This window comes from Macrotis lagotis, chromosome 6, assembly GCF_037893015.1.
Source record: "Macrotis lagotis isolate mMagLag1 chromosome 6, bilby.v1.9.chrom.fasta, whole genome shotgun sequence".
Classification (NCBI taxonomy): Eukaryota; Metazoa; Chordata; class Mammalia; order Peramelemorphia; family Peramelidae; genus Macrotis; species Macrotis lagotis.
This window is the reverse complement of record NC_133663.1, coordinates 165,620,839-165,633,206: the sequence shown is the minus strand read 5'-3', so window position 1 is coordinate 165,633,206 and position 12,368 is coordinate 165,620,839. Positions and strand designations below refer to the sequence as shown.

At 32.7% G+C, this 12,368-nt stretch overlaps 1 protein-coding gene across 3 annotated transcripts in view; it reads right to left on the bottom strand.

The window, feature by feature from the left end:
- PCCA (propionyl-CoA carboxylase subunit alpha) overlaps positions 1-12,368 on the bottom strand; it is a 556,428-nt gene that overhangs the window by 426,673 nt on the left and 117,387 nt on the right. For all 3 annotated transcript variants that reach the window (XM_074191968.1, XM_074191970.1, XM_074191969.1), the window contains exons 5-6: positions 9,506-9,619; positions 7,911-7,964 (exon numbers count right to left, since the gene is read on the bottom strand). In XM_074191968.1, the coding sequence (XP_074048069.1) occupies positions 7,911-7,964; positions 9,506-9,619 (168 nt within the window). The remainder of the gene's footprint in view (positions 1-7,910; positions 7,965-9,505; positions 9,620-12,368) is intronic.

Sequence of the window (12,368 nt, the reverse complement as noted above, 5' to 3'; positions counted from 1 at the left end):
CAATTAAAAAAAAAAGTCTTATGTACTACATAATTTTGCTATCTCTAATATTTTATTTTGTTCCTCAAAGATGTTTTTCTCTCAACACATTCAATTTTGAACAATATATAGCATGGAAACAATGTAAAGATGATCAGATTGCCTTCTGTGGGGAGATGGGGGAAAAATTGTAAAATTCAAAAACCTTACAAAATATGATAGATAGAAATTACTGTTGTAAATAACTGGAAAACCAATAAATGTTTTTTTTAGGTTTTTGCAAGGCAAATGGGATTAAGTGGCTTGCTCAAGGCCACACAGCTCAGTAATTATTAAATGTCTGAGGCTGCATTTGAACTCAGGTACTCCTGACTCCAGGGCCAGCGCTATCCACTAAACCACCTAAGCTGCCCCAAAAATATTTTTTTTAAAAAAAGAAAGTAATGGGATTCAAAAAGCGAAACTACTTCAATTCTGAAGTGAATGGACAATATGACATATCAGAGATAGCTTACGCTTAACTCTTGTTTATCCTACTTAGTATCTATATAGCCTTTGGGGTAAGCCAGTAAACATTTCTGGAACTGAAATTTAAGCTCCCTTTAAGTTTTAAGGCTTTAAGCTCCTTTCCAACTCTATATTCTGTGATTCAATGGTGTGCTGAACCAGTCAGAGAAAATACAAATAATAGTATACTACCAACACTTCAAGTAGTAACCGAATTAATAAACCTAATAATGGACAAGCTACTACCACAATCAAAATACTATATTAGCACTGAATAAATTGAGGTTAGAAAGAAGGGGAATGAATGACCATGAAGATCAATACCTATTTCAACAATTTTTTTATATTAAATGTGACGTGTTATATAGAGTAGATAAAACAGAACAATGTCAAATAAAATTCAGAACTAAACTTGTTCTAAGCTAAATTTTCTTTTAAAATTGTACATGCTCTTAAAAAAAAACAAATTTCTTACCATCATTTTAACGTTCACTTTAATGGAATTTTTAAAAGATAGATGATTAAATCATGGATGGTTAAAGAGTTGTTTAATTCACAATATTGAGAAATGAAGTGTTTACCGGGTCTATACCCTGAAGAGATCACGAAAAAGGGGTAAAAAACATTACTTATACAAAAATATTCATAGAAGCTCTCTTTGGGGTAGCAAAGAATTGGAAATTGAGTAATGTCCATCAACTGGGGAATGGCTGAACAAATTGTGGTATATGTACGTTATGGAATGCTATTGTTCTATTAGAAACCAGAAAGGATGGGAATTCAGAGAAGTCTGGAGGGATCTGCATGAACTGATGCTGAGTAAGATGAACAGAACCAGAAGAATATTATACACCATAACGGCAAATGGGGGTGATGTCAAACCTTAATGGACTTGCTCATTCCATCAGTGCAACAATCAGGGACAATTTCAGGGTATCTACCATGGAGAATACCATCTCTATTCAGAGAAAGAATTGCAGGGTTTAAAGACAGACCAAAGACTATTACCTTTAATTAAAAAAAAAAAACATTATCTCATTATGTAATATTACTATCTCTTATATTTTTTTTCCCTTAAGGATATGATTTCTCTTAACACATTCAATTTAGATCAATGGAAACAATGTAAAGCATGGAAACAATGTAAAGACTAACAGACTGCCTTCTGGGAGGGGGAGTGAGATTTGGGGAGGGGTTGTAAAATTCAAAAATAAATTAATTAATTAAAAAAGAAAAGGGGGAAAAAAAGGAATGAAGTGTTTCTTAGGTTACTAAAAAATGAAAATAAGAAGGCTGTTAAACTAAGACCCATTTATGGCTCCTTAAAACTGTGGAGATCTCAACATGTTCAATAACGATCTATGTTTATCATAGTTATAAATATGAAGTTAGTATTTCAGATTGCTTTAAGGAGGGGGAGGAAAAGAAGGGAGGAAGAAAAATTGTAAAACTCAAAACCTTGCCAAAGAAATCTGATTGGCAAAAGCTATCGTTGCATGTAGTTGGAAAAACATACATAAAATGTTTAAATTTTAAGAATTTTTAAAAAGCATTAAAAATATGTGGGGATTTCAAATGGTCAAAGGTGGAATTTTTTTTTAGTAGTAAAGAGAACAGAGTATGTATGTCATAAATATGAAAAGAAGTAAGTGACCCCTACTGCCCCATATTAGGGGCACATTTCAAAGACAATGGTTGAATGGCCCTGCTGCTGTATTCTAAAATGAAATTTGAGGCTGACACCAAGCTTAGTATATTCTCCAAGTCAACCACATCAAGCTATGAAGTCTAAATACTATTATGACGATCTATAATGATAAATGACAATCACTAACACATTAGTTATAATGCATAAAAGCATGCTTTTTTCTAGACATTTAAGTCCATCACTATTTAGACCTAAACAAATACTATTTGTACTAGAAAAGTTTCTATCATCACCTCTTTTTTGAAGGAATATTAGCACATTAGCATTTGAAGTTTTATGCCATTTCACAATAGGTAAACTATCAAACTTTAACATGCTCGATTCAGAAAAGTTAGACATTCTGCTAACATAAGTTGCTTCTACTGAAATCTAAGATGAAATATTAGCAGTTAAACACAGTGATAAATAATAGATCTACTTATTTACACAGTATATTTTACATAAACCTTGACATTTTAATTAGCAACAGCATATAAAAAGGCAGGACTTGTGTCTCAAAACATTGTGTTTAAAAATAAAAATATATGGTTTAAGGATAATGACACTGTTTTTATCCTGAAAAATTTGTCGGCTTTCCTAAAGACCTAAATTCAACTAATAGCTAGAGCATGACTGAGCAGAATGTCTAAGAAAAATATCACACTAAGAGAGAAAACAAATATGGCCACAAAAAGGATAGCCTCCATTTAGAGCATATACTAAGCATATTGCATGCTGCAAAATTTTTAACAATTACCTTAGATTAAATTTAGTCCAGGGGCAACTAGGTGGCGCAGTGGATTGAGCACTGGCCCTGGAGTCAGGAGTACCTGAGTTCAAATCCAGTGTCAGACACTTACAATAAAATTACATAGCTGTGTGGCCTTGGGCAAGCCACTTAATCCCACTGCCTTGCAACAATCTTAAAAAAAAAAAAATTAAGTCCAAAAGAAAATCTAATTGTCTGTACATTTTAGAAAATATCTACTTAAAAGTTTAATGGTAGGGGCAGTTAGGTGGCACAGTACATAGAGCACTGGCCCTGGAGTCAGGAGTACCTGAGTTCAAATCCAGTCTCAGACACTTAATAATTACCTTGCCTTGGGCAAGCCACTTAACCCCATTGTCTTGCAAAAATCTAAAAAAAAAAAAAAAAAGTTTAATGGTAAATGTCACAGAGTAATAATAACTACATAAAATCAAAATAAGAAAAATAATTTTATTCAACAAAGTTTTCAAATAATTTAGTACTTTCAATTGAAAAGGAAATGCTTTCCCCCCCGAATTCTAACAATACTGACAATAACTGACAAAACTCTTATCAATGCAATAATCAACCATGTCTTCAAAGAATCTAAGATGAAATATTTCCCACCTCTTCAAGAGGTGATAAGTGTAGAAGTATAGAATGAGGCATTTATTTTCAAATCTATTTGCAAAACTATGCAAACATGTTACAAGGGAATTTTTTTTAGAAAACTGTTGGGGAGAAATCAAAGGAGGAAGGGGGAAGGAAACTTAATGAAGGACTATTACAGGGCAGCTAGGTGGCACAGTGGATAGAGCATCTGCCCTGGAGTCAGGAGTACCTGAGTTCAAATCCAGTCTCAGACACTTAATAATTACCTAGCTGTGTGGCCTTGGGCAAGCCACTTAACCCCATTGTCTTGCAAAAATCTAAAAAAAAAAAAAAAAAAAAATGAAGGACTATCACCTTTAATGGGGGGGGGGGGGGACTGACATCTTATTATCTGATTTTGCTATCTCTTTTACTTTATGTTTCTTAAGGATATGATTTCTCTCTCATCACTTTCAATTTGGATCAATGTATACATACCCCATGGAAACAATGTAAAGACCAGAAAATTGCCTTCTGTGGGGGGTGGGGAGAGGGAAGTAAGATGAGGGGGAAAATTGTAAAACTCAAAAATAATAAAATCTTTTTTAAAAAAAGAATCTAGGGCATATCCATAAGTACTAATGAGATTATAATAAATAAACCAGTATAACACTCTTCTATGGCGTCTATCCATTCAAGAGACAAATAATCATAAATCTAAAGCTAGAGAAGATCCTCGAGATCATCTGGTCCAGCCTCCTCATGTTTCATTCATTCATTCATTTAATAAGCACATATTGTGTGCCAGGTACTGTATTAAATGCTAGACACACAAAAAAATGCCAAACAGATGCCTGCCCTCATGGACATACAGACAAAAAGACATGGGACCTGGCATGGAAGACCTAGAAGTGGAGATGTTAAGAGAAGAAGGAAAAACTGAAGATGAGTCTACAATTAGGAACCTGGGTGATCAGAAGAATGGTACCACCTTGCACAAAAAGAAAAATGATCAAAGAAGTAAAAATATTAGGGTAGAACATGAATTTTTTTTGGGGGGGTCACAAGGAATATAAGCAATGAACAAACTCCTTTTAAAATGTCATAGAAGGGGAAGCTAGGTGGTGCAGTAGATAAGAGCACCAGCCCTGGATTCAGGAGTGTGACCTTGGGAAAGTCACTTAATCCAATTGCCTTGCAAACCCCACCCCCCCCAAAAAATGTAATAGCAAAGAGGTATTCATATTAAGTAAAATCATCACAGTGAACTACTTAACATAACAAATGAATTAAAAAGCAATACTGTCCTAAAATAATACCACTGAAAATGATATAACTATTTATGAAATATTTATAGCATATGAGGTATCAAACTTTATTGTATAATGTCCATTTTTTTCTCTTCTTTTCACCAGCATACTTATGAAGACTACCAGAATTTAAATTATCTTGTTTCCTATCTCATCAAGATAAGCAACACAATGACTTACTTGGCTTTAATTGCTCAGCACAAATCCTTGCTTCCTATTCTATGGATATCAGATGTCTCAAAAAGGCCAAGCTTAAAAACAACCAACCAATATTATCTAGGAGACTTATTTTTGAAAGGGATAATAAAAGGAATTAAATACAAATTACAAAGCATACATTACATGGCATATGGGCTTTATTTAAAATCACCGAATCTAAGGAGTTGAATTGGTCCTTAGATAATAATTTGAAAAGTCTTATTTTGCAGAAAAGGAAACTAAAGAATAATAAATTGAAATAACGTCTTTCAGAATAAAAAGTTATTGAAATAATTTCTCCCAGAATAAAAAATGTCAAAGATTATTACACCAGTCCAATTCATGAAATATATATGCACCTGATACACAAAAAAACACTTCAAATTTTCTTTCAAACTTGTGTTTTAAAAATATGATGACAATATAGACAATATTAAAATTAGATTATGAAATCTACACAAAATAATTTTCATTATAATCCTTTAAAAACAAAAAAAGTATTTCTATAGAACTCCAGAGGAAATAAAGCAAATAAAAACCAGGAAAGTAGCCAAATAGATACTCTGATATGTCTCTCTTAACCAACAACTTCATTGATCAAAATCAACCAGACACTTATTACAAGCCTACTATGTGTCATACATCTTTCTAAGTGCTGGAGATACAATTACAACGAATGAGACAATTTCCTCTGTAGTGGGGCTAGGAGTTATTCTATTGGGGTAGAATGAATGAATGAAGGAATAATAAATGTTAAGCATATATTACATGTATACTGTTTTCCAGCTAAAAAATTCTTCAGCCTGATAAACTGGGTAAAATTCCTGTACTGACTCATCACAGTACAACAATCAGGAAGTCATTCATTCTCTGGGATGCAGTTATTCATCTATCAACTAGGATGTATTTGCTTATGGTCTTTTTTTTAATGGTAACTGGATTTTATCTAAATTATCTAACAAGATTCGAACTTGTCTTTCTGACTCTAGTGACAATGCTTTATTCCTGCACCACCTATGATAGAGCTCCTCTCCTTTAGTTCAGTGATTAAGATAATCCTTGTTGTGGAAAATGACATCCACATCTAGAAAAAAAACTATGGAATCTGAATGCAGAGCAAACTTCTTTTATGTTTCTTCTTTCTTTCTTATGGTTTTTTTCTCTTAGTTCTAATTCCTCTTTCACAACATGACTAAGCTAGAAATATGTTAAACATGATTATACATGTCAACCTATATCAGATTGTTCCCTGTCACAGGGAGAGAGGGGAGGGAAGAAAGGATGACAGAAAACATGGAACTCAAAAGGTTGAAGGATAACTGTTAAAAACAGTCTTTGCATATAACTGGAAAAAATAAAAAATAAATTAATATATAATAAGAAAATAGAACTGAAACAGAGGAGGGGCAGAGATACTCAATACTGAAAGAGAATCAAGAAGGGTACCAGTGAATGAATGAGTACTACACATTTATACTAGATTCACCAGCTAAAATCTGAATTTAGGAATTATATTTCAATGTGATTTACTTTCACCAGATACACAATGATGCTAATTAGTTTTGGGAAACTGGTTATGTCACGAACTCTTTGTTCTTTAGTTTTCTCGGAAGAAAAGAAACTGTGTGGACTTCATAATATATGATTCCTTCTAATGTCATTATGAATTTAGTAATAAAATGAGATGCTAGTAAAACTAACATTTACACTTGTCCTGAATTTTAAAACTCTACTAACCCTGTTCAAATCATTAAATTATCATTATTTTATCTTAAAATGGGTATAAAACTGTTGAACATCTACCATAATCAAAGTCAAATTCAGAAAAAAAAATCCAGGACTGTTTGGCACTTTTTACCTAACTTCACTTTCACTCAAAAAACACTTCTCCTCTAATATATTTATTAAAAAAATTGCATGATTATCAGGTCTTGTACCTTCCACTATCTACACATGTCAAACAACCCAAGAAATAATTTTATAATTCTAAGACTGAAGTTACAAACTAGAGAAAATTATCAGATGACTTGGGTTGTTGTTCAGTCACTTCATTTATGGCTAGTAACTCTTTGTGGACCCAATTGGGGTTTTCTTGGCAAAAATACTGGAATGGTTTGTCGTTTCCTTCTCCAATTCATTTTACAGATGTGGAACTAAAGTAAATAGAATTAAGTGACTTGTTCATCCAGTTAATAAGTATCTGAAACAACATTTGAACTCAAGATAATGATTGCAGACCCAGCATGTATCCACTGTACTACCTAGCTGCCCTATTAAACTAAAGATTATTTTCTGGCTACAAAGGAGATTTTAATAACTATTCCACTGCTAAATTAGCTTCCAATTTCAAATTAAAGACTACTTAAATTCTCAATCTTGCAAAGTATTTTCAAAATATCATTAGACCCAGGGGTGGCTAAGTGGAGCAGTGGATAGAGCAAAGGCCTTGGAGTCAGAAGAATCTGAGTTCAAATGAGACATCAGACACTTAAAAATGACCTAGCCATGTGACCCTGGGCAAGTCACTTAACCCCATTGCCTTCAATAAAAAAATTTTTTAAAAAAAGGTAGAAATGCTAATTTTTTAAAAAATATCATTATACCCTTAAAATTTAGGGAGAGATTAATAACATTGTCATAAATGAAATACATTCATCCTACCATCATAATGCAAAATATTAATTAATAATCTGGGTGCTAGGTGGTGCAGGGGCGGCTAGAGCACCGGCCCTGGAGCCAAGAGTACCTGAGTTCAAATCCGGCCTCAGACACTTAATTATTACCTAGCTCTGTGGCCTTGAGCAAGCCACTTAACCCCATTGCCTTGCAAAAACTAAAAATAAGAATAAGAATAAAAAATAATCTAACAAGAAGCAACAACAAAACTTACCAGCAACTTAGCAAATTCTTTGTTCTCTGAAAGAAACCCATATCCTGGATGTACCTTAAAAAATAAAAATAGAAAAAAAATTCAATTCAATTTATACTTTACTATATTTGACATCAGCTTTCCAATACCATAATTTCTCACTCTATTACATTTCATCACACATAATGGTAGTCAACATTCTATTGTTCAGCATTGCACATGCTAGTAAGAAAATTATGCTTAAAGTACTAAAACACGTGACTCACAATCCAGGGTTATACAGTGTACAAAGATTATAAAGCGTTGTGGTTTTCAACTGAGTACATTTATTAATGTCATTTATATTATTAAAAATAAAAAATCCCATATCATAAGATGTTTACTTGTTTGCTAAGTATATTCAAAAGCTGATAAAAACTGTACTATATATATATATATATATATATATATATATATATATATATATATATATATATATATTCTCATTTTATGGATAAGCTTTAACCAAATCAGATTATTTATCTAATGTTTACAGATTATCACTATCAAAACAGAAACTTTAAGCCCAGGCCTTCTGATTCTAAGTCCAATGCTATTTTCACTACTTCATGCTGCCTCTCTGCATGCTACTATTTTATAAGATGGAAAATTCAGAATGCAACATAAGCAGAGAATTCCATCACACTAATTTAATTTCATGTAAACAATTAACTAAAACCAATATGATAGGCCATATTTAAAACATTAAAATATTTTATGCTCATTAACTATAAATAAACTAAATATCTGAAACATGTGTTCATAAATTCAGATTTTCTTATTTAAACAAGCATCATTAAAATATTTATTTGAATAGAAATTTAAATGCTAATTGAGGCACACCAAACTAATTGCTAGTATTCATTGCTTTCATTCAGTTTTAAAAATGATTCTGCATATTTCAAAACATTACAAAGTTAAATATATGATGGCAAAATTATATCTATTCATATACATAAACATTTATTCCTCTTATCATACCCTCTTTATTTTATTGCTTTTTTCAGGCATTTCTTTTAAATGGAATATGAATCAAGGAAAAGGAAAGGAATGAAGGACTATGCAGCCTGCATTTATCCATCTAAATTAATGTGCAGTCTGTTGAAATCATATAACTAAATTATCGAATGCATGACTTACATTTCTGTAAGTGTAATTATGTGTGTATAATTTTTAAAGGATTAAAGCTGAATCCAAACAAAAGTCCTTTGGGGATCCTGTTTGTACTCTAACATTTTTAAAAACTGTTATGACAATGAAAGAGTTAATGCTCAAAACTAATTGGTATTTTTGGGGGGGAGCAGGGGGGAATTTGGAAATGAACTGAAGCTGCTCCCTGGTGTGAAAGCTGAATCCAGCAGCCACCTGCAGGATCGGCGACCAGCACTGCCAGATGCTACAAAGCCTTTGATTTCCAGGAGTGATTTCGGCCACATTTAACTCATGTGACATGAACAAAGTATAACAACATAGTCAATCATTCTTTTTTTTTTAATTTTTAAAAAAAATGCAAACTCTTAGCTTTTCTGTTTACTATCTATAAAACAGCTGCAGCAGATCGATTCGCTCAGACTCACAGCTTGGGCCCTGGTTTTCTTAATGGCTTCCATGATGGCATCCATGTTGAGGTAGCTTTTGCTGGTGGGAGCTGGGCCAACACAGACAGCCTCATCCGCCATTTTCACATGAACCTTGAAGAGACAAAATTCTGCATTGACAGATGCTCCTAGAAAAAAGTAATTACTACCACCTTAAAAGTATAAAACCACAAAACCATGTTGTTTCAAAAATGATCAGCATTATCATGACCACTTGAACAATGTATAATATATAACAAAATCCAAAATCTAAAGAACTATAATAATGATCATTTTCATTTCAAGGTCAAATCATTGTCAAAATGACTTAAGCCTATTTCAATTCCATTCAAAGTATATTTGATTAAATAAATTCATAGCAAACAATGACCTTTCTATACTCATCATCTATGTGTAAATTTCTTTCCTAAAACTACTTTGGCACATTGTAACCAAGATATACAAGTATCTTAATACTTAATAACACATATTCATGACCAGTTCTAAAAAGGCTCCCCAGGAAGGTGGGGATAATTAGAGTGAATTTAATGAAGGGATACAATGAGTGTCCCTGAACAGCATCAGGTCAGGACTATGTACAAATTAAAGTCTATGACTAAAGAGTTCAATATCACTGTACAAAAACGAGAAAATCTTAAAAATTATTTAAAACAAGTTCGCATTTTATACTTATTCATCTTTTCCCTAAGTGAATTTTTCTTATGTGGATTGAGTTATAACTCCTTAAGTAATTATCCCAACTTTAAGGAAATTTAATGTCATTTATGATTAATTATCTAAAATAATAGCCCAATTATATTAAAACAAGATTGTATGTTAAAAAATTGTCAGTTTCTCAAAAGACTAAATGTTACATAATGGAAAGAGGATATAGAGATGAATGTGGAATGTACAAGTGAACTTTCCTGTCTCTCAGCTTCATAAGTGTTTTCTACTCATTCTTAATTTCTTCAAAATAATATCAGACTGCCAGCACAATCCTAGTCATAAAAGTTTGCCAACAAAAAATACTTTTCTAGAATTAATACTTTTATCTAATTTAATTAGCCTTTTCCCAAGGTATATTTTTCAATTGCGTAACAAAAAAAGTGTAACACATAAACTTAAAAATAAAAATCTATGCAAAATTCAGAATACAGTCTTAAAAATCTGTTTTCTCTATTTAAACTTGATATCATAATTTTCTATTAAATAAAAGAGATTTTTAAAACATATACAGCAATAATAATAGCTAATGTTTATTCAGCATTTTTAATTTACAAATTATTATCTCATGTGTCCTTGACAACAACCTTATAAAGTAAGTGCTATATCAATCACATTTTACAGATAAAGAAAGATGGAGAGGCAAAGAGTGCAAAGTGATTAGCCTAGAGTCACAGCTATAAGTGTCTGAAGCAAAAACCTGAATTCAGGTCTTCATGACTCTAAATCCAGTACAGAATTATGAAGACCCAAGTTCATTTGAACCACCTATTTTAAACAAAAGTAAGATACCTAATACAGCTGCTCCACAGTCAGGCTTGATTCCTCTCTATACAAAAACTACTCTCTTTTCAAATTTATTCTGACTCCAAGCCTGTTTTTAGACATTTTATAGTGGTTTAATACTGACCCCTCTAATCAGAGAAGAATATTTTTCTTCCATCCTAATTCAAAACCACTCAAGTTTTCAAGTGTCAAGTCCTTCTCCTTGTATCCTCCAACATAGTACACAATTCCTTGCCCAACCATCAGTATATCAGTCAATTTCCAAGAATATTATCAAATGAGTCTATAACCCTCAATATTAAACTTAACTGTGTGAGACAATATATCATTAACTGTTTTTTTTTACAATACACATAACAAATAAAGTAGAAAGTGATAGTCTCTTGGACATGCACCCCAGGAAAGAAGGAACAAATGAAGCATTTACAAAGGGCTTATTTATATAACAATAACCGTTTTAAGTCATTTACTTAGTTTCTCCCCTCAATGGGGAACACTGCACATAGGAAAGGGAGGGGCATTTTAGTTCTAAAAGTTATAAATGAAGAGAGAAAATGGAGTTAACATCCTACCATGGCAAAAGTCTAAACTGATTTGATCAAGATTCAAAGATCCAGAAAAGAGGGTGGGGAAAGATGTTAGATAAGAAGGTTAATTAATCCCTCAGCATTAATACAGCTGTCCAGGAGGTTGTAAATGGTGGGGTGGGGGGAATTTCCAGTAATGGAATTTTAGGGGAATATCTAGAAAGACAACCAGAATGGTTTAGAACCCTGATTAAAGTTAAAGGAACTGAGCATATTTAGGTTGGAGAAGAAAGGGCTTTGTCCAGGAAAAAAGCAGGGAGTGGAAAGGGGGGAATGAGGGAAGAATGAGGGTGGGGGGAGAGGGGAAGGTGGGAGAGGTGTCAGAGGTTGGGGAAATATGAAAGTAATCTTCAAGAATATGAACAGGAGGGATGGCTAGGTGGTGCAGTGGAAAAGGCACAAACTCTGGAGTCAGGAGTACCTGAGTTCAAATCCAACCTGAAACAGTTAATAATTACCTAGCTGTGTGGCCTTGGGCAAGGCACTTAACCCCATTTGCCTTGCAAAAACCTTATTGGAAAAAAAAAAGAATATGAACAGGACATGATAGGAGAACTAATGAAATTTAGATGAACCTATTTTCTTAGTATCCAGAATGTCATATATTGTAAATACAAAAACTAAATGTTGAACACACTTAAATGAAATAGTCAGTATACTTGTACCTCTGAGAGAATAGAATCTTCCTTAACAGAAAAAATTGCTTTGTTTTTAATCTCTGTATGCCTAACTCCTACCACACAGGAAGACTAATAAAATCAACT